The sequence below is a fragment of the Crocodylus porosus genome, unplaced genomic scaffold, assembly GCF_001723895.1.
Source record: "Crocodylus porosus isolate Cpor-Errol unplaced genomic scaffold, CroPor_comp1, whole genome shotgun sequence".
NCBI lineage: Eukaryota > Metazoa > Chordata > Crocodylia > Crocodylidae > Crocodylus > Crocodylus porosus.
The window spans coordinates 2,791,409-2,812,869 of NW_017728923.1; the positions used below are offsets into that span (position 1 = coordinate 2,791,409).

At 47.1% G+C, this 21,461-nt stretch overlaps 1 protein-coding gene across 3 annotated transcripts in view; it reads right to left on the reverse strand.

The window, feature by feature from the left end:
• The window catches only part of LOC109313402 (ankyrin repeat and fibronectin type-III domain-containing protein 1-like), a 538,031-nt gene that overhangs the window by 376,533 nt on the left and 140,037 nt on the right, over positions 1-21,461 (reverse strand). For all 3 annotated transcript variants that reach the window (XM_019539945.1, XM_019539947.1, XM_019539944.1), the window contains one exon: positions 2,203-2,396. In XM_019539945.1, coding sequence (XP_019395490.1) covers positions 2,203-2,396 — 194 coding nt within the window. The remainder of the gene's footprint in view (positions 1-2,202; positions 2,397-21,461) is intronic.

Sequence of the window (21,461 nt, forward strand, 5' to 3'; positions counted from 1 at the left end):
TTTTTGTCGCTTTCTGGGCTTAATGGATATCTAATTAGTACCTACCAAGTACTATGAAGAACAAGAGATGATCCAGCCAGAAAATGGAATCTCTCAATTTAGTGATCAAAGATGCTATCTGTGGAGAGCATTCTTTTCCCTACTTATAGGGGCTTTCATAGCACTCATCCATGTAGTGTCTGGGCTTCCAGTGATACATTAAGAGACAAATCTCATATCTATCAGATGTGGAAGCGACCCATCTGAAGTCTGTCACAGGCAGAACCTGCCATCCCTTATCCATTCCTCAGAGAGAATTGTGTAGGCAGTGATGTATTAGCTTTGGCAGGGTTTTAAGCTTTTTATTTTTTAAATGCACGTGTTGCTCTGCCCTTGCATTAGAGAAGGCAGGTGGAACAGCACCTGGCACTCAGTGGGGAAGGTAGAGAGGTTTGCAGTGGTACAGAACAAGTTCTGACTACAGCCTGGGGCTAGCTGCTGAGAAAGCTCTGTGCAAGGGGAGATGTTTGACCTCATGGTAGGTAGGAATCTCTATTGTTCCCGAGGGGCATAGTTAATCAACCACCACATCTCACCCCAGAGTTTTAGTCTACCAGGCTACCTTGCAGATTCAAGACAGGAACCAGGACCTTGAATTTGACCTGATAGTCTACAAGGGTCCAGCTTTTAGAGCAGAAAACAGGAGTACTGGGTTTATGGTATTTCATAAGTACCATACTAGAAGAAACATACTACAGTATTTTCTATTAGCTGGAGTTCCCCAAGGGCTGTTGGCTTCAGTCCTTTCACGGGTGAACATCTCTTGCACACAGGCAACCCATATTCAGTGTCTGACTTCCCTTGTAGTGGTCAGATGGCTTTCTGCCCATCAAAGGCTGTTTGTTCAGCCACGCCACAACAGGGCTGCTTGCATGAATGAATGCCAGTTGGTGAATTAGGAGATCCTAAGGGCTGACAGAGTACAGCAAACTGCTCTCAGCTCCACCCTGTTCCTCACCTTCAGCCCTCCACTGAAGTGATGTTGTTCACCTGGGCCTTCTTTCATGGTTTCCTCTGCATTTCAAGGGCCTCCCTACAGATACGAGGCTTGATAGAAGACTCAGGCCTCGAGATCTCTGCTGTCATGACAGAAGTCATTATGGACAAACACTGAAATCAAGAACACTGCTATACGAGTCCTAGTTGTAAACTCAGGAGAGCTGAGAGAATGGAGCAATTTATGAGCTCCTATCTGTATATAAATATCTGGGGAATCAGCAGTAGGAGGAGAAAAATGCAGAACAGAGACCATAAATATTAAACCAACATTTGGAAAAGTATTCCACTGGGTAATCTGCAGAAAAGGAACCCAACAACGGGGATTTTATTGTTTAGAAGTTCCAGTGTGCTAGGAAGAAGAGCTTTGTCATCTCAGTTTTATCCAGTGCTGGGCTTGCTACCCTGGATAACAAAGGTTTTGTCAACATGGACATGCTGTGGCACCGGTGCAACTCCATTGGCATTAAAAATGTTAAGAGGACTCAGATACACTGGCCACGAGCATTTTTACCACTATAGTTATATGACACTGTTTATCCTGGGTTCCTACAGTTTGCTAACACCAGTGGAACTTGCACTAGGATTAGTGCAGTGGAAAGAGAATGAGATTAAAAACACATTGTAGACAAAGATCCAGGCATGCTGTTATCATATCAGAGGTTTGCAGTGTCTGAGTTCTCCTTTGCTACCCCAACCTAGTATTTCCCTTACTATCTTGGTCTAAATGCAGAAACACGTGTTGAGCAATAGATTTAGTTCACTAAGAAAGGGACCAACACTTCTGTTTCATTGTGCAAAGGGAAAGGGCTTGCTCTGGACCATGTGAGTTGTTACCGATCCACAACCAAAAGGCTCCATGTCCTATGACCAAATCACCAACTTATTCTAAGCTTCTCATCTATTTTTTAACCTCCATGCATTTTTACTACCACTGTGACAAAATAAAGGGAGATTTGTATTCAAGCTGAAAGTCAGGCTTAAAAATTGCCAGAGCAAAAACTTAAAGCTCACAGTCACCTTTAATAAGTGTGAAAAACCCATTGACTGGTTTCTAATAGCAGCATCTTTGAAGGATTTCTGTTCAGATTGTAAAAATCTCCACAAGACAGGACTGTGCAATTGATCCAAAGAAATTCAGCTCTACCAACATTAACAGAAACTCACCAGTAGAGGGCACAGTGCACCCTTTCTGGCAGTCCGAGGGGGCATGGTTCTTGTACTGCTTCTGCTCTGGCATGTCTTCTCTGTACAATTTTGAATCCAGGAGAGGAACCCTGCTTAGGACAGGTGACTGAGGGATGCTGGGAAGCGTCCGTGACTTCCCTAGGAGAGGCCGTTGCAGTTTTCTATCCAGTGATCTTTAAAGGAAAAAAGGAAAGAAAATTTACTTTAGCAGGTAACTGGAGCCTGCAAGCAGGGTAATTCTTCTGTAGGACACTTCAGTGCAAAATGTTAATGCCACTGGACTAAATCACAAAATGCGCTTGTTCCCAGGATACAGCTCCAAAACTCATTTACAAAGTGCTTTCCCTTTTCTTTCCTCATCAACATGTTTTAATTAAGAGATGCAACCTGAGATGCAAATCAGAAGTTCTATAAAAGAAGATAGTGCACTATATATCCTACTGGACACCAGCCACACATCCACTAGTTTAAGGATCACCAAAATTAACCCAATGCACAGATCAGAGAGTTTAGGATGAGATCTGTGAATTGGTCTGGAAAGAATATGAACCTATCCAAAACAAACATACCACATCTCAGACAAAACCAAATAATTTTTTGGAGTCTCAAAAACATCTGAAAAATGGGGAGGTAGGGCTTGTTTTAATTATTTCTTCTTTCTCTCTGCCTTTCCTTATTCCATCCTGAACAACCAGCATGAAGCAATGAGATTCTTTTCTCTATGTGTTCCTGACCCAGCTGATATCCAGAAACCCTGAAATTGTCTAACCTGCCCAATCCCACCATCCAAAAAATAAAAACTGGGCTGAATCAGCATCCAGATGTTTATAAGCACAAGACAGGAAGGGCCCGAGTAACTTAGTCCAGTTCACTGCTACTACTGGCAACCTTGTTATACGATTCCATCCTTCAGTTTATTCATTAGTCAGTTTTTAGGCGCGCGCACACACACACACACACACACACTCCTCAGCAAGCTCTTCCAGAGCTTCCCACCTCTGATAATTAAATACCTTCTCCTTATTTCTGGTCTAAATCTGTTCTTGACCAGATTATATCACATTGTTCTTGCATTAATACTGTCCTTTATTTTAAATAGCTCTTATTTCCCTTCCCAGTGGCTTGCCCTCATGTTCACACCTTCCTTCTCCCCCCTGTGTATTTATAGAAAAGAATAATATCCTTTCACTTTCCTTTTGTGAGGCCAAATAAGACCAGATCTTTCAGTCTCTGCTTCATGCCCCTGAGTATTTCAGCAGCCATCGCTGCACCTGTGCCAGTCTAACTTCATCTTTTTCAAACAAGAGAAACCAAAATTGTACGCTGCATTCCAAGTGAGAGCTCAACACTGCCTCACACAATGGCATTAATACTTCTATTAGAAGTGCTGGACCTGCCACATTCTACGATGCATTTTCCTTTTCCACAGCCACAGCAGATTGGTGGCTCCCCATCATCATGCAGTTGAACAGTTTTCTTCCCACCGATGAACTCCCAGCTTATAGCAAAAATTTCTTTTCATTGGCCCTTAAGTGCATGACCTTGCACTCTGTCCTATTAAATGTCAACCCATTTCTACTACTCCAGTCCTCAAGTTTGAAACAAGGTCAGACAATTTCGATTCTTATTCACACTGAAGTCCCAGACATTCTGAGGCTCACCCATCACTACTACATTTATTATGATTGCTGCTTTCTTTTTTACAAAGGCAATGACATCTGTTGATTTGTGTTGGCATGAGATATGATTTATGGACAAGCAGTAACACCAAGGCCAGAAGATAGCTGCAAAGCCCTGTACTAAATTCTTCAGAATATCTTAACAGATACTGGAAACAGAGCAGCAGACATTTGTGACATTTGGGTAGAACAGACCTGATGTAAAACTCAATCAAATCAATGGGTGTCTTTCCATTGACTACAATGGATTTGAAATAGCCTTTTATAGGAGTGGCTGTGCAAATTTGGCTTGATTTGATCTGCACTATGTTCCCAAGGGTGACTTGTCTGTTCACAACACTGCCAGCTGGCTGCTGTCTGCAATAGAGATGACACTAGCTGTAACACTAGTACAGTTGCAAGTAGTAACTGAGGTGCAAAGACTATGGTGTATGGGGACCTGACAGAGCAGGAGTCTGCCTGTTCTTAACAGTGTCCTCAGCCCTTCAGTGACATCAACCTAATACCTTAACACAATAAATAAATAAATGCCCAGAATTAACATCCTGAATATAAAAACCACAACACCTGCCTGACACTAGACCAAAATTAATACTATATGACTTACTGTTTTGCAAAACATAAGGAATTCTGATCTCCATTTTAGATTGTAAAGCATTTGATGTTTTACCAGATCTCTGTCTCAGCTCTTTTAAATGCACCTGTTTAAGGCTAGCGGTTCAGCTGTGTGGCAACATTAGCTTTTTTAATACTCTCAGGTAGGCTGCGCCTATATTGCCACTGTGAAACCAATCTCACGGGGTAGGAAGGACAAAATTCACCCCCTTGGAGGAGCAATTTTTAAATCTGCCTGGCTGCAGGCAATGATTTATACAGGATCGAACAAAAACAAAGGCTTGCGGGGGTTGTTTTCTTTTTATTTATTTAATCTTTTTGTTTTGAATCTGGATAATAAAACTACATTCCCATGAAAACTCCAGCTTTATGGATTTACCATCCCCCCATATTGCTCTACAAGCCTTACTAATAAGTGTCAATTAAGAACTGTTTGGCAATAGGAAATCACAGCTAAGGAGATCATGTTACATCTGTGCATGCATCTCACAGTAAGACAGGCTACAATGCTGTGGGTTATAACTTATCAGGGTTGCCACATCCCATTAATACAAACCCCTGATGGCAGTGCAAAGTGCAATTAGAGGAGCCACAATCAGCTACATTACAGCTTATAAATAGCTGATGTTTGGCTATTTGATAGTGGATAGAGCATATAATCAAGATTTACCTGAGAGTAGAGACTTAGCCAGGAGCTCAGTGACAACAACACTGATTTCAGCACATGGCTTCTGAGTTCCCAGCGACTCTACTACTTGCATGGTGTAAGAGACTAAAGGAATAGCCACAAAAGATACAAAAGGGAGTCAAAATGGATGAAGTCTTTGGTGAGAGCTCAGGCAAGATGGGGGAGGAGGAAGGAATGCACGGCTTGCTCCCCATTTCTCCCAGGAAAGTGCTCCTGCTGAGGTTTAGCAAAAGCTTTCCCACTTTATGATCCCAATTCCATGGTCTTCCCTCGATGATGGAAAGTTTAGAACAGCACCTGGTATTTGTGAAGGCTGGTTGTGTGCAAAAAGACCCCTGGAGCCTGGGGCTTTTCCGAATACAGCCTCACAGAGATTTTGTAGCATTTAGTATGGCTAAAATGTTAAAGAACACCTCAAATAAATCACTGCACTTTTTGCAGCTTCCCTCACAGTCCAAGCCTCCCTAGTATGCAATTTTTCCCACAGAAGACACAACCCCACTGCTGTAAAGCAGAGAAGCCAAGGGAGGATCAGAAAGTGGGAAAGGCAAAACTTAGATAAAATGCAGAAAAGGATAATATGTGTTCAAAACAGACTGGGCTATATCCTGCTGGATGCTAAGCCAGGGGTGGGCAAAATGCAGCCTGGGGGCTGGATGCAGCCTGCCAGGCCATTCTAACTGGCTCACGGGCCCCCTAAAAAATTTAGAAAATTAATATTATTCTGCCCTGGGCTGCCTGTCATGTGGCCCTTGATGGCTTGCCGAAACTCAGTAAGCGGCTCTGCCCAAAATAATTGCCCGCGCCTGTGCTAAGCTGAGCTGAGCTGAGCTGAGCTGAGCTGTGCTGTGCTGTGCTGTATCTCCCAGTGATTTCAATGGAGGTTCATTCACCACAGGCCAAGATTAGCCCCCAGCCTGCTTCCCTGAAAAAGACTTTCCTACTAAATCAAGATCCCAATTTCAGTCTAATTTTCAACAAAGCCACTAGATAAAGTTAGAGAGAAAAAAAACCAAAGCCTCACAGTTGCCCTGGGAAAAATCAATGCACTTGCTGCAAAAATACAGCAGGCAGCAAGAAACACCCCCCAGCTAGTTACACAATACACTAGGGGCCCCAATAAACCTCCCATTGATTGCAGCTATTTCCCAGAGTTCTCTCCAAACCCAAGCACTTTGTACTTCAACATCTTCACCTCCCCACCCCCACTCACCTCCCAGAAATAAAGGTCAAAAGAGATGAAACTTTAAAAAAGACATGTTTGTTTGGGAAAGGGAGGTCAATCATTTCCCCTCCGACTCTGTTTCTCTTTTGCATTAAAAATCCAAGGACAAACCATGCTTATTCCATTTACGTCTTTTCTTCCTATTCACAATTCGCTCCCAGCATTGTCAGTCAGAGAATGGGGATACACCAAATTCAAACCAGAGAAAGATTAGAATTAGGTCTCTTATCTAGTAATGCAAAAGAAGCCTCTAAAAACATAACATCCTCAGCCTTACCTCTTTTCCAAAATCTCAGCTCACCCACTCTAGTTCTTACTTATTCACCCAGCCTGGGGCAGCATCCCCAGGGTGATGGGACTGTCACACTCAGAGGTAGGCAACAGTTGATCCTTCTAAATCATGGTGTATACATGAGAAGTCACTAGGCAGAAGTATGGAGGAGTGAAGGCAGCCCAGACCTTCCATCCCCCTTTAAGACCATTGAGACAGCATCCAAAGGCCAGACCAAGTCCAGATGTTTGGTGCCTCAATGGCTACAGTTATATGTGCATCCAGAAGACTGAGATAAACCACTTTGCCCTGCTCAGGGAAGACAACCAAAGGATAAAGTGAAAGGACTCAGAGCAATGACTGCTGTCTGTCCCAGCCTGAGCAGGTTCTTAGAGTGGCACCTGCCCCTGTGACATACTTACCTGGCAGAGGAAACACCATGTATCTGGGTCCATGAAGGCAGTTTTCCTTAAGAGCCAGGAGGGATAACGGTTCTTCTGGTGTGGCTTAGTACCTGCCGAGGTGTTGGGGCTTAAAGCCTACTTTATAGAAATGGGAGGCTCCTCCCTAGCTTGCTCCTGCAACCAGATGGCTGAGGGCAGGCAAAACTTGGGGGCATCCAAACCCCAAGCCTCTGGGCTTGGGCCTGCACATAAGATGCCTGCCAAAAGATGCTGGAAATAGCTGAAGCTCCTGGTGGGGATGGAGGATGTTTGTCGGTTGTAGGGTCACTTATGGTTCTGGACTGACTCATGGATCTGGACTTGATTTGGCCGATTTGGCTTGAAACACACACACACACACAAATCTTTAAAAAAAACCAACAACAAACAAACAAAAAACAACCCCCCTCCACCCCCAAAAAAACCTGCCCCTGTGAGATTAAGCACACTCTCCTGCTGCAGCCAAACCAAGCTCCAGTTCCAGTATCATTACCCCCTTTCCTCCCAACATTCATCTTGTCCCCTTCACACAAAAGGAAAGTTCATTGATAAGGACGTGAGATCAGTAAATAAATGGCTTCCCTCAACCCCTTGCCTGCAGGTATCACATAGGAGCATGGCTTCCCAAGGAGTTTAATGGGTGAAGTGACTTTGCGGACCAGATCAATGAGGACACTGAGGTCCTGATTCAGGAAAGAGCATCCCTTAAGTCCATGCTTAACTTTCAACCTGTGTTAGAGGCCAGTTTCTCTTAACTGGGAGGGAGACACACCTGCTTATGGATTTTCCTGGACAGGAATGCTTTCCTGGATGGGGATAAATTTGTGCAAGGGAGAAAACATGGAGACAGGTATGGGAAAAGTTGGGGAAGGAAGTACTGAGTTGATGTCTTGATGGCAAAGGAGGTCAGACAGGCTATAGGCTCAAGACTCTCCACCCTGAGGGAGTCTTGGATTGAAGATCTGCAATTATGATACTTCTTTCTGTTTCAGCTTAAGAGCAATAGTACAACTAGGGGGAGGTGCACAGAGCACCAGCCCAGGGCACTGATTTGGAGAGGGAGCCAGTATGGCCTCATGTCCAAGGAGGTGATCCTCCCCCTCTATGCGGCACTGGTCAGGCTGCAGCTGGAGTACTGCGTCCAGTTCTGGGCACCGCACTTCAAGAGGGATGTGGACAACATGGAGAGGGTCCAGAGGAGGGCCACTCGCACGATCAGGGGGCAGCAGGGCAGGCCCTACGATAAGAGGCTACAGGACCTGAACCTGTTCAGCCTCCAGAAGAGAAGGCTGAGGGGGGATCTAGTGGCCTATTACAAACTAGTCAGAGGGGACCAGCAGGCATTGGGGGAGTCCCTGTGCCCCTGAGCACTACCAGGAGTGACCAGGAATAACGGTCACAAGCTGGCAGAGGGTAGATTTAGGCTAGATATCAAGAGCAGCTACTTCACTGTCAGGGCAGCTAGGACCTGGAACCAACTTCCAAGAGAAGTGGTGCTGGCTCCTACCCTGGGGGTCTTTAAGAGGAGGCTAGATGTACACCTTGCTGGGGTCATTTGACCCCAGTATTCTTTCCTGCCATGGCAAGGGGTCGGACTCGATCTGCTCAGGTCCCTTCTGACCCTAGAAACGATGAAACTATGGCCCCCTCCCCTGAGAAGTTTTTACCATAGCAGATGCAGCTCCATGCTGGCCAGCCATAGGAGCCAGGCAGAAGCAACCCCACACCCAGTAGTATATGTGGGGGGTCAGGAGGCAGAATGGCACCCCACTCCCCAAGAGGCTTTGCCATTCAAGGCATAGCCCTGCACCCTGAGGGAGAGAAGAGGGCACCAGAAGCAGCCCCCGGGGAGCCTGACCCACTGCCCAGAGGCTGGGCAGGGAGAGGCCATGCCTTGGGTATTGTCCACCCAAACCTTCAACTCTGCAGCCTCATAGACAGATATATGCCTCACACAATCCCCTACAGCTCTTGCAATCCAGTATTATACAGCATCCACCATGAAGCTGGCAGATTAGCAGCCCAGAGGCTGGCACTCACCCCACCTTCATCTCTAACACAAGTGTGTTTTCTTCTTCTCCACATCCCACTGCATCCTCCCACGCTGTCTGCCTGTCTAACAGAGATAACCCACCAATAGCCACCAAGGGCAAAGCTGCTGGGATGAAGAGAGAAGCTTGAGAGCACTCCAAACTTGCCCAGCCGCTCAGGCGTTGCTCGTTGCTGTACTTGGCAGCATTAGAAATGGGTCCTCACTCGACTAGGGCATCTTCTGCTTCAGCAGGCGCTTTGTTTATAAGTCGCCGTGACAGCAGAGACTCTGTTAAAGCCAGGGGAAGCGGTAAGCAAACTGCACAATTAATAAGTTCGAAAAGTGACTTCTCCTGACTCGCTCACACACCCACTCTCCAGACCACTGCAGTTTCCAACTCCAGGCAGGGCTGAAGCCAACAGAAGGGCAGGCATAATCACTCCTGCTGCTCTCCAGGGCTAGGTTAATTCTTTAATTCACTTAGCATAGTACCACAATAATGACTATGTGTTATTTGTTAAGCACAGATGCTCACAGAGCTGTACCAAGTACTACTGCTCAGCTCTGAGGACTGTCAGGGCACCGCCAATGAATCCCACATACCCTGGGAGAGCCAGAGGTAAGAGCTAATTTGGCAAGGTTTATTCACCTTCATACTCCCTCCATACAGCATAGGACAGAAATATTCAACTGACCTGGGTTAGTGCCTGTAGGTCTCAGAAGAAGGAATTTAGGGAAGGGCTGTGATTGAGGAAAGGGTGGAAGCTGGGAGCACTGATCCTTGGTAGAAGGCAACGTAGCCTGTGGCTGGAAGAGCACAGTGAGAAATAATGGAAAAGGGCAATGAAGTTGATGCCATGGCAGAGGGAAGAGAAACACTCTGAGCCCAGGATGAGTTTTACAAGCCAGGGAAAGTGGTGCAGTACAGCTCTGAAGGACAGCACAGTGGGCCAGGGAATCACAGAGGGCTCCAAAGAAAGTGACACAACCTGACAGAAATATAGGCTAGGACTGTCAAAGGCACCTATGAGAGCTAGGCACCCAATTTTCACTTGACACCCATGTGATCTGGATACCTTAATTCCCTTTGTTTGCTTTGGGAACCCCAGCCATACCCTTATATTGTGTGTACTGTCGATAAGCTCAGGGGCCACTAGTATTTTCCTGAGCAAGAGTGAGAAATAGTTGTGGTAGGCATATGAGCTCTGCAAGGCAGGTGTGAGATAGGAAACCCTCAGGACAGCAAGACATGTCTGCCCCCGCCACAGACTGGGTCGCCTATGAGAGCTGTTGCAAGTCCCATTAGCACAATATATTATTTGGCAACTTTTTGCCATTTTCCTGGCTGGTCATTTCTTCAGCACTTCTGGCAATGTTTCACCAGCTCTCCAAGCACGTGTCAGGGTGTCAGTTACAGTACATTGAATAATTTACTCTTGGAATAACAGGAAAAACTAGTCTGCCACAATGTCAAATTTAATTTATCATGTACAGCCATCTTCAGCAGCTCACATTTAACAGCATAAATATACGGCTTTACTCTCACTGGTGGCAGCACAGCTTCATGGAGAGGGCAATGAACCGAGGCAGAGGGTGGGAGCAGGGGAAGAAGGGTTAGAGAGTAAGGGAAGGGTCTGCAGACCAAGGCCTGGCACTGTCACTAATTCGCAGCACGACTTCACATTTGCAGGCCTCTTCTCTCCTGCTACCCCTCCCCTTCCCCTCTCCCCCCCCCCACACTTTTTTTTGGGGGGGGGGAGGAACACCGTGCTGCCCTTTTCCCTGTTTAAGACTGAAAGCTCCCTGGAGCAAAGACACTCTCCCTGTGGGGAGGAATGCAGCCAGAGGATTATGTGATTGGCACATGGGCCATCATAACTTCTTGTGCTATCATTTAGCTAGGGGGAAATAACTGTAATGAAGAAGCAGAAGAAATTTCAGCTCAGGCTGAAAAGCCTACGAGGAGCCCAGAGTACACACTGAGAGCATCAGTCTGTGGCCCCATGTCTTCCTGGCTGGTGCTGCCCATGCTAGGTGCGTGGAAGCTAGGGCTGGTTTGCCACCTGTGAGCAGTAACTGGTAGGAGCAGAAACCCCCTTGAACTGAGGCAAAGTCTTCGGGGTCCCCCTTCGTTCAGCACCTCTCTTCACTATCTCTGCCTACCTGGCCTGCCACACCTTGCTGTTCCCTCGGTGGTCAGGTCATTGGGAGAGGGCCTTGCCCTTCTGGAAGAGGTCTATCTGCCAACTGGGACTCTGAGGGAACTCACAGCTATGGCCACCTCCCTCTCCAACTCACAATGCCCCTGCTCTGTTATTGGGCCTCCTGGGCCCTTGCCTTTCCCCAGGCACACACAGTCTTATGCACCTGTCTTCCTCCACACTCTGGGACAAGACTTCCTTAGCAAGGGCCCTTTCTCTACTGTTTTGCTCTTTTATATTCTTACTAAGGCAGGGCCTCCCAAACCCATTCCTCTTGCCAATACCCAGCCCCTTCCTTTCCTCTCTTTCTTCTTTGTAATGGGCGAGCAAGAGGTGGGGGGAACTGCACTCCTCCCATGCTGCAGTCCTGCCTTTAATCAGCCATGCAGATGCATCCTGTGGGTGCGTACACAGCTTAGCACAGTGGAAAAAAATCCTAATGGTGACGTGCAGAAACACTCAGTAATACTATTAAAATGTCACAAGTACCAATGCTAATAGTGCTGTAATAGAACGCACTGAGTCCATCCCTTATCTGAGGCTTATCCTCCTCACAGAGGTTTTAAAGCCCCGATATCCTCAATCCAATCTTCCTAGGGAGGTGGGGGGATGCAGACTGGATTTTCCCTGGACTGTGATTCTCATGTTGGCCAGGAATCCAAAACCAGTGCTAAACCTTATTTGCTATTATCTTCCAGATTCTTTCTGAGCCAATAAGCATCAGCAATAGTTCTTCCTCTGCTTTTAAAAAAGAAGAGAATAAATCTACCTTGGTACCCAAAGTTCAACAGGGGACACTTTCTGCCCCCTGAAAATCCAACCCAAGCTTATCAACCTCTTTTAAAATTTCATTTACATGCTAAGAAAGACGATTGAAAGGATATAACCTAGCTTACATAAGACTATGCAATACTTTTCCAAAAAAAAAATTTCAGCTTTCATTTGGGGGAGAAAAAATGTGCAAAGCTATAAAAATACTTTCCTGAAGCTCAGTTGTGAACTGGTAAATATCATGATTTCCACCAGATGGTTTATAAAAGTTTCGTTTCCTGCCATCTCTCCTTGATTGAAGTGCAGTTTTACAGCAGGGGCCATCATCTTGATGCAGAAGAACAGCACAGGGAAAACAAAACGCCACTCTGGGCTGAGAAAGTGTATCCCTGCTGGAAAATTGAATTTCAGTGGGAAAGCTTTATAAAAACCTCTGGGGCCCCAGCAGGCAGAAGCAGACAAAAAGAGTGGCATGTGAAATTGTAATCAGGACTCATACTGGAGGGCACTGGCTAGGTGGACCATGGCAAGTTACTTCCAGAAGAGCACTGGTAGAGTTTACATAGGGAGGAGGGGAGAGCCAGTAGCTGGCATGGGGATATGCTGCACCAGCCTTGTTAGGTGGAAACAGGTGGACATTCTGAGGTCACAACTTCCCTTCCCATCTCTACTTGTGCAAAAGAGGCTTGAGGTGGCAAGGGACAAATCATCCTTCTCTCCCAGGTGCTCCCTTTGCTCTCAGACGTCATTTGCACAGTTAGTGGCAGTGAATGGCCTGTTGACATGAGGCCCCTTGCTATCACAGTTACTAGTGACCAGGACACAGGGACTGCTCTTATGAAAGTCTGTAAGGCATGATACCAGGGGCTGTGCATCCCCTGGACAGACCAAGATAAGCAGCTCTCTTCAGAGGCATAGCAAGCTCACTCAGCACTCAAGGTGGGGAAGGGAGGGGCTATGCTGACCACTTCAGACACTGGGGGGGCTCCACTACCTGGCTCCTAGGGCCAGGCAGGTGCAAGGCAGGGTTGCCCTGCCATGGCATGCTCCCTGGGAGCAGGAAGAAGGAGAACTCTGGCACCCTCTCATAGTTGGCACCCAAGGTAGGTGCCCTGCTCACCCCTGCCTGATTGTGCTACTACCCGTCCCTTGTCCATGTGTGAAGAGGTTTGAGCCAGGAGGAGGCACTGGGGAAGGGAAAGGGAAGGTGCAGTAGGATTTTGGCACAACAGTGCAATAGCTGCCACTGCTCTACCACTCAGATCCAAGCTGACAGCCCAAGCCCAGCACAGACTGCTTCCACTTTCACACACCCACTGAACACACGTTCCAAACAGCCTCCCCTGCCACTGAACAAACTGCACCCCATGAAAACCAAAGGTGTTGCCTCCTTCCATTTTGACAGCAGACTGTCTAGGTGCCAAAACCACGAGCAGCAGACTCATGTAAAAACCAGGCCTCTGGTTAAACAAAACAGCAGTAGCTTCCGCACATGTGTGGGGCTGATTACAAGTACATAGAGATAATATATATACACAACTGTGCAAATCCTCTGGGCTCAGTGGTACAAATGCCCAGGAAAACAAACTTAATAAAAAAAATAAAAATTAACATCAAGAAAACTGGAAGAGGTCATGTTTGTCCCATACATCTCAGGTCTAGGCATTCCTTTTGGTGGATGTTTAGAGCAATTCATGTGATGCATGCAGTGGGACAATGAGGGGCCAGAGTGCTCAGCAATCATTTTATGTAGCTAAATGAGAACTGCTCACTGCTGAGCTTTTGGGAAAACGTAGCTCTGGATTATTAATCTTCTGGGACCTTTTGCCTGAAAGGCACCAAATGGTCTGTGTGAAAACCATGTTCAAGCTCATCCTCATAAAAACACATCAGAAACCCTGCAGAAGGGTCCAGATTCTAGCAAGACACCTCAGTTTGGAGGAGAATGAGGTCTCTTGGAGTCAGGTCTCTCTCAACTCTTGCTCTAATACTCACACTTAGCAACTTACTTTTGTTGACATGAGATTTGTTCCTGTTTCACTATCAACACTGCACAATGAACTGTGTGTGGCAAGATTACTAACAATCTGTTAGAAATATACAACCTGTTTTAAAGGTCAGGGAATCATTTTCACCTGTAATGTGGAAGCAGGTGGACATTTGGGAAAGGAGTAAAGAGCAAAGGAGAGCCTGAATCAGGTAAGAAACAAGCACACTGTAGCAGAAAATGGCTCATATAAGTAAATATATCAATAGCTGTACATAGCCAAGGAAGTGCTTAAAATCCCAAACCAGGGTTCTGGGGCTGTAATCCCTGCTTGGCCACTATATGACCATGGCAACATTATGTCATTCCTCCATAACCAGCTTCTCTATTTGTAATGCAGGTATAAAGGGGCCACCACCTCGCAGGTGGTGTTGAGAGGCTCCCATCAGGAAAAACATGTTCAGCCCCTCTATGCAGGGTGCTAATAGGACAATGTTCCATAATCGAATACAGACTAGATTCACATGCCAGTACTACCACACTACACTACAAGAGTGGTACCTGGGGCTGAATGGAAGGCTTCCAAAGTCATCTTCCATTCTTATGCAAGTGAATGATCAAAATTCATCCACTCTGTAAGTCTCTGTGATTAACCCTTCCTATTCTGCCCCTTTAAATTAGTGCTTCACCAGTGGTAGAAAGGAAAGCAAAAAGCCTATATTTGTTCACACTGCTCTCTGATCTCAATTCTCCCAGCTTCCCTCTGCAAGGTTTCTTAGCAATTTCATGCCACGAACCAGTACAGCTGATTGTCAGGAGCCGAGGGCTTGAAGAAACACACTGAGCAATAGCGGGAAATCTGAGCAGCATGTCCTGACACTTGTCGAAAAACACCCTCTCCTCTCAACTCACTTGCTCTGAATCAAGTGCCAAAAAACTGGAAGCACTAATTCTCCACTTATTTGAGAAAGAAAGAAATCTCCATTGCTCTAATCTCTAAACTGTCAAGAACCAGAACCAGCCTGATATTTCTTAATCTCATCTTGTTTTGCAGGCCATGAATTAGACTCCTCAGCACTATGTGGTCTTCATTCTCACTTAGAAAACCACTGTGCCCATCAATCATCATTTGCCCCGTGCACCCTTCCTTTCAGTTGTGAACCAAAACTCTCAGGAGTGCTTACCCACTGGAACTGCAGCCACCGACTACAAATCACATGCAACCGTTGGTGGGCATCCACAGCACTCTCATTAATACAAGCGACATGCTCTGATAACTCAAACACATCCATGTCAAAAATGTGACAGTAAAAACAGACACCTGAGTCCCACATGGCAGATGCTTGAAATATGCAGCAAAGGATAGCGATAACTCCTCCGATCTTCAGGAAGCTCACTTACCAGACTCTTGTTCTCTCAGTCTAGCAAGAGTGTAAAAGTTATCCCAGGCCCATGGCTGGATTCAGACTGTGGGGTTCCTCCTTGGCCACAGTGCAAGGCCAGGAGCAGGCAGCAGTGGGGCAAGCTAGGGTTCCATCTGCACAGCTTTCACGTGCCTCCCTACTGTTGATGGCCATGTCCACTGGGACCCAGAGCCCCAGATTCTGCAGCAGGCTATGCTCCATTAGCTCCACTCCCCAATTTTCAGTAGCCCATTATACTACTGGCATGCCATGCAGAATATTTCCTCAGGCTGGATCTAGACTACAAGCTGTGTTTAATACTCCTACTCTCAAGGTTCAAGCACCTGAATGGCTTCAGCTGAGAAGAAATATGTTTTTGGGTTTTGCCCACTCACCACACCCAAAATTTGAGCTGTTGTGGGTGGGGAAGCTCCGTATGTTAAGAGGTATTTGTTTAATCCCAGTGAAAACACAGAAGACCTATGTGTCGTCTTGGTTCAGTCTTCTTGAAGGTAACTAATTATAGGGGGGAAAAGAGAAGGCCACAGGAGGTGAAAGAATGGAGTAGAAGAGTTTCAACACTTTCACACTAATACATGGCTTCCAGAGTTACAACAACACAAAGGTTCTGATCCTACTATGGAACCTAAATGAGCAGAGACTTGCCCAGAACACCCTCAAGGGTAGGAGTGGGCAAAATACAGCCCACGGGCTGGTTCTGGCCAGATTTTGTCCATCTTATGGCAGGGCCCTCAGTCCTGGCCAGCGCAGGCATAAAGAGCAGCTCAGGCCATGGTGGTGCATCCAGTCCTGCTGCCCCAGGCACACAGAGGGGTTTGGGTGGTAGGCGGCTGGACTCGCTTCCCGGCAGCCCTGGCAGCAGTGGCTTCTTCAGGCTGGCACTGTTGCTGGACCCAGCCCCACAGCCTGGGCAGCCCAACCCCTCCACCCCACACCCACCACCAAGGACAGGATCCATCCACGCAGTGTGCTCAGCTAGGTGGTTGGAATAGGGCCGTGAGCAGGTGGAGTACAACATCTGAGAGTGAGACAGGCACGTGGGGCCAGGGAGACCACAGGATCTTGGGGCAGTGACAGCATGGGGCTGGGACTGGGGCAAGGTCATGATCTGGTCCCCACACAGCCCTGCAACAGGTGCGGGTTCTGTAGGCAGGGGCTTGCAGGGAGCAGATCGTGGCTCTACCCCAAGCCCCAGCCTTACACTGGCACCACCCCAAGATACCAGAGCTGGCCCCAGACCCTTCCCGTCCACAGCTCCATTCTGTCTGCCTGGCTGCACAGTTCCTGGCCAGTCTCCATGGAGACCCCAGGATCACAGGGCAATTACAGTGCGGGACTAGGGTCGAGGCAGAGCCATGATCTGCTGCCCACAACGGGTGCATGTTCTGCAGGCAGGGACGTGCAGGGAACAGATCATGGCTCTGCCCCAACACTGTGCTGTCACCGTCCCACAATCCCGGAGCCTCCATGGAGACCAGCCACGACCCACATGGGCAGAATGCACAGCCAGGCAGACAGCTGCAGGCAGAAAGGGAGCTGTGTCTGGGGCCAGGATCTTGGGGTGATGCAGGGCTGGGGACCAGGGCAGAGCCATGATCCGCTCCCTGTGCACTCCTGCCTGCAGAACCCATGCCTGTTACAGGGCTGTGCAGGCAGCACATCATGGCTCTGCCCCAAGCCCTGGCCCTGCGCTATCACTGCCCGCAACCCCACCCTGCGATCCCAAGCTTTGCCCACCTGTCCCACTCCTGAAAACCCTTCCCCGCCCACCTCGAGCCCATCCCACACAGGGAATTTTGGTGAGCTGTTGCACATCGGGGAGTGGGGTGTGCTGGCCCAGCCTGTGACAATTCAGCAAAACTCCCTATGTGGCCCACAGGCCCAAGTTACTGCCCACCAGGAGCAGCAGGGTGAAAGCTGCAGGGGTGGTGGCCCCTGCTGTGGCCACGAAGTCTGCCAGCTGTCAAGGAGATAGGTGCAGGGCTTCCGGGACCCTGCACCTCTAGCCGCTGATAGGCAAAACTCGTGACATGCATGCTTGTGCAACTATGTCCATCTTGGGGCAGGGGAGACTACTGCAGGCCTGGCTACTAAGCTACTGTGTTACCAGTTACCAATTAAACATGAATCACTCAGGGACCAACTCACTGCACAGTACCTAGCTACTACATTATGAGTTACGAGCAAGGATTAACACCTACAAAACCACAGACTGAGAGGAAATAATCAATACAGACAACCAACTGCCCCAAGACAGACACAATCAGTGGCGCAAGCACACGTCACAAGTTCCGTCTGTCACCAGCTAGGGATGCAGGGCCCCAGAACCCCCCTGTACCTATCTCTTTGACAGCTGGCAGGCTTCGTGGCCTCAGCAGGGGCCACGACCCCTGCAGTTTTCAGCCCGCTGCACCTTAACACACACAGGGTCATCTATGTCATGAGTTTCGCCTGTCAGCAGCTTGAGGTACAGTTCCCCCCAAACCACTGCACCCATCTTCTTGAAACTTAACAGGCTTCATGCCCTCAGCAGAGGCTACAACCCCTGCAAGTTTCATCCAAATCAGACAAAAAACAACAAAGCTACAGATATTTCATTGATTCCCCATTATACCCTATGACCAAATCTCTGAAGTGGCTCCGAAGCTTTTCCAAAGTGGTTCGGAAGCTCCAAACTGTTTCAGAAAGCCTAATGAAGCCAGCACTTCTATCCGGACACGCTGCTTCGGATGCTAAAGCGTCCAAAGCTTCTCCAGATCCGAAGCCTCACACATCCCTGCTCAGGCGCTCTGACCTGCTATTACCAGATTTTGCTACAGCCTCTACCTTTTATCAAGAGATAAACATTTATGACCAGCAGTCAGGGCTTTATATTTTTAAAATGTCTTTATATATATTTAAGAAAAAACAACTCATGAATTTGAGTGATTCAAAATATTCATGATGTTTGAGCGCTTGGGATTAACAATACTGTAGTAGTCACAGATGACCAGCTCATAAAAACCATCCAGCCTCACACTGCTGGTCAGAAAAGATTTTACCACGAGCCCTGAAAAAAAAATCTTTTTTTTTAATCCCAGGGGCAGCACTGCAGAATTGAATATTTCACATAGAAATTTTGTTTGTTTCCCATTTTCTCAAAAGCAGCAGCTGTTGGTTGCTGCCAAAGACAGGACAGCACAACTGGATGGACAACAGTCTGATCTAATATGACAGGTGTTATGTTCCTTGGGTTTTACAGTTACCTACCAATGGAACTACTTTAAAATGAAGAAGTAATCAATAATCTAACAAGTGCAAAATAATGTCCTTTTGTGAAAGTGGGAATCTGTGCAAGAACTGCACTTGGTATGCGCTTGTCTGTTCTGGATGGTGTGGGAGTTAATACATTTTATCTGTTTTCCAACAGAAAAAGAACAGAGAATGAACAATCTAAAGACATCAGAAATTAAACTCAGCCCATGGCACCTGTGTGTTCAGAGAGCTCACTCTTTGATCAAACTTCAGCTTTAATGAGACTAATGCTGACATGGCATTAGACTTTAATGAGTCTCACTTAGGCATGGCAGAAGCACAGGAAGCCATGAACCATGTCTGACCACTCAGTGGCTTGTCATTTACCAAGTCTTCTAATAACACTCCTTCAAAACCAGAAGGAAGTGAGACAGAGGTTCTGACCTTTATTCACCAGCTCAGATTTATCTCATCTCAGTGGCAACCAAAGGTTTTCTGGAGAAGACACCTGATGGCATGCAAGCAACAAGGCATGTCCAGTTTCTACTGTTCAAGCAAATCTATCAAAAACCCAGCTGAAGCCTGCTGTCTTGTTGGCAGTCTCAACAGAGGAGCCACACACTGTCATCCCCAGAGATGTTACCTCCAGGTCAGGGTTTAGTGGCCGGACACTCACCTGGTGAACAAACAGTGATTCTGATATCTATTCCCAATTACCTTAGGCCCCATTGACACAGCTCTGGCAGTGTAAAGGGGCAGAAATGGCCTTCCAAGAATCCCCCTACTAAAGGGGCTCTCCTTGGCTGGCATAAGGGCTCTGTCCTGACCCTGCTTTCAGATCTCAGCCAAAGGGAGGTCAGCATACAGTGCACTGCAACCTAAGTCCCCTGAGGAGCTGTGTCAAGTGAACACAGCCCTGTGACTGCTCCAGCTTACCCAGGGAACAGCAGACTACTAGCTACTCCAAAAGCTATGAAACATAAAGATGATCTAGAGTTTGGTAACAGAGGATACAATAACGTAGCCCTGGCTACAGAGTGCTGACAATACAGCCCCTTCCAGCAGCACTTGCCCATTTCCAAATGAAACACAATTGTGATGGTTTGTAAAATCCCAGGAGGCAGATGAATGACTCTCCACCAGGGGCACAGTGCCAGATCTCCAGCTCCCACAACAGAAGACAAGCAGGTGCTCTTCTTTCTCTCTATGCCCTTTTATCCCTTTTCCTCACCTGATTTAGGAAGACAAACTGTTCGCATTTTTAAAACTCAGCATCCCATTGCTTACTTTACAGCCCAGCACAACATGAGCACTGTAGGAATTAATTAATACTCCATACCAAGCTATTTCTCCTCCTGAAAGCAGCATAGTGACAAGATACAAAGAAATTTATTCCACTATTGGCCCCTTCTAGGGAAACGCACTCACCCAGCTTTAATGAGACTAATCCTGAACTGACCCAGAAACTGACCCCTGCACAAGGACATGCACTATCCTAAAATGGCAGTCAAGGTAAGTGGTTTTGATAGCTTCTGATCTATTAATTTTGGGAAGACAGGATGGATTAAGTGCAGCTGGAAACACTTTTTGTAAGTTGGAGAGTCAGGCTTGAAGCACCCCAACTATCAGGCAGAAGAAGTTCCTGTTGGAGAGGTGTATAATGGAAGAACAGCACCAGGTATAGGGGAACACAAGCAAGGGAGAAGAAGGGGAAGCAAGAAATCCCAGCTGTGGTCACAGACTGCATGCACATGGGGGGTAGGAACAATAGAAGCACTGATGGTGAAAGAGACTGGAGACTGCCACAGTATGGTACACTTGAGCCCAAGAGCCCAGAGTATGACCAGCTCTGAACAGCAGATTGGACCAGGCCTGTGAAGCTTCAGCTGGCAGCATGTGACAAGGTATAAAGATGCTTAGGAATGTTAGCGGTTAACGGCTTCCTGGGAAGAGGAAGCCAAACTGCTTCTATGAGGAAAGGGCATCAAACCTCTGCTCCCACCTGGCCACTGAGAAGGCCTCAGTGATTATCACATGACTTGATTTACATTGATTCTAAGCCTGGGAAATAAAGCAAGCCCTAGCAAACAGGATGTTAAAACGTACAGGGGTAGCTGAAGGGTTCTTTTCCTTTCCCTGGCTGACAAGTCTGCGTAACAACTTGTATATCATTTACATGGTACACTGTTAAAGGGTTAACACAGAGTCTTTGCTGTTGCCATTAACTTTTATGCTCTGACAGAAGCAGAAATGTATTTCCTTACCCAAAAATTATGCTTGTCCCTGGCACACTGGACGGTCTGTTACTGTAGGGTCTGTCCATAAAGCCAGAGCTGTCAGCACCGATATTGTCTAAGGCAGAGATGGATGCAAACTGGAAGATTAGATCCCATTTGGTCCTTCCTTTTCACTGAGCATGTGCAGGGCTGTTCCCTATAGCATATTTGCCAACTCTCTGACTCATCCATTTTTAGACTACGAGTCTCTGGGGCAGGAGCTGCCTCTGTTGGTTTTTATGTACTAATACACTGGGGCTCTAATGCCTTTGGAGGGCTTCTCTGAGTATTAGACATAAATAATCACGTCCTGAGTGGCTCTGGCTCTTTGTTATGGAACAAGGTGTTGTCACGCACACAAGCCCCAGTCCCGTGTTGTGCCCCTCAGTTCT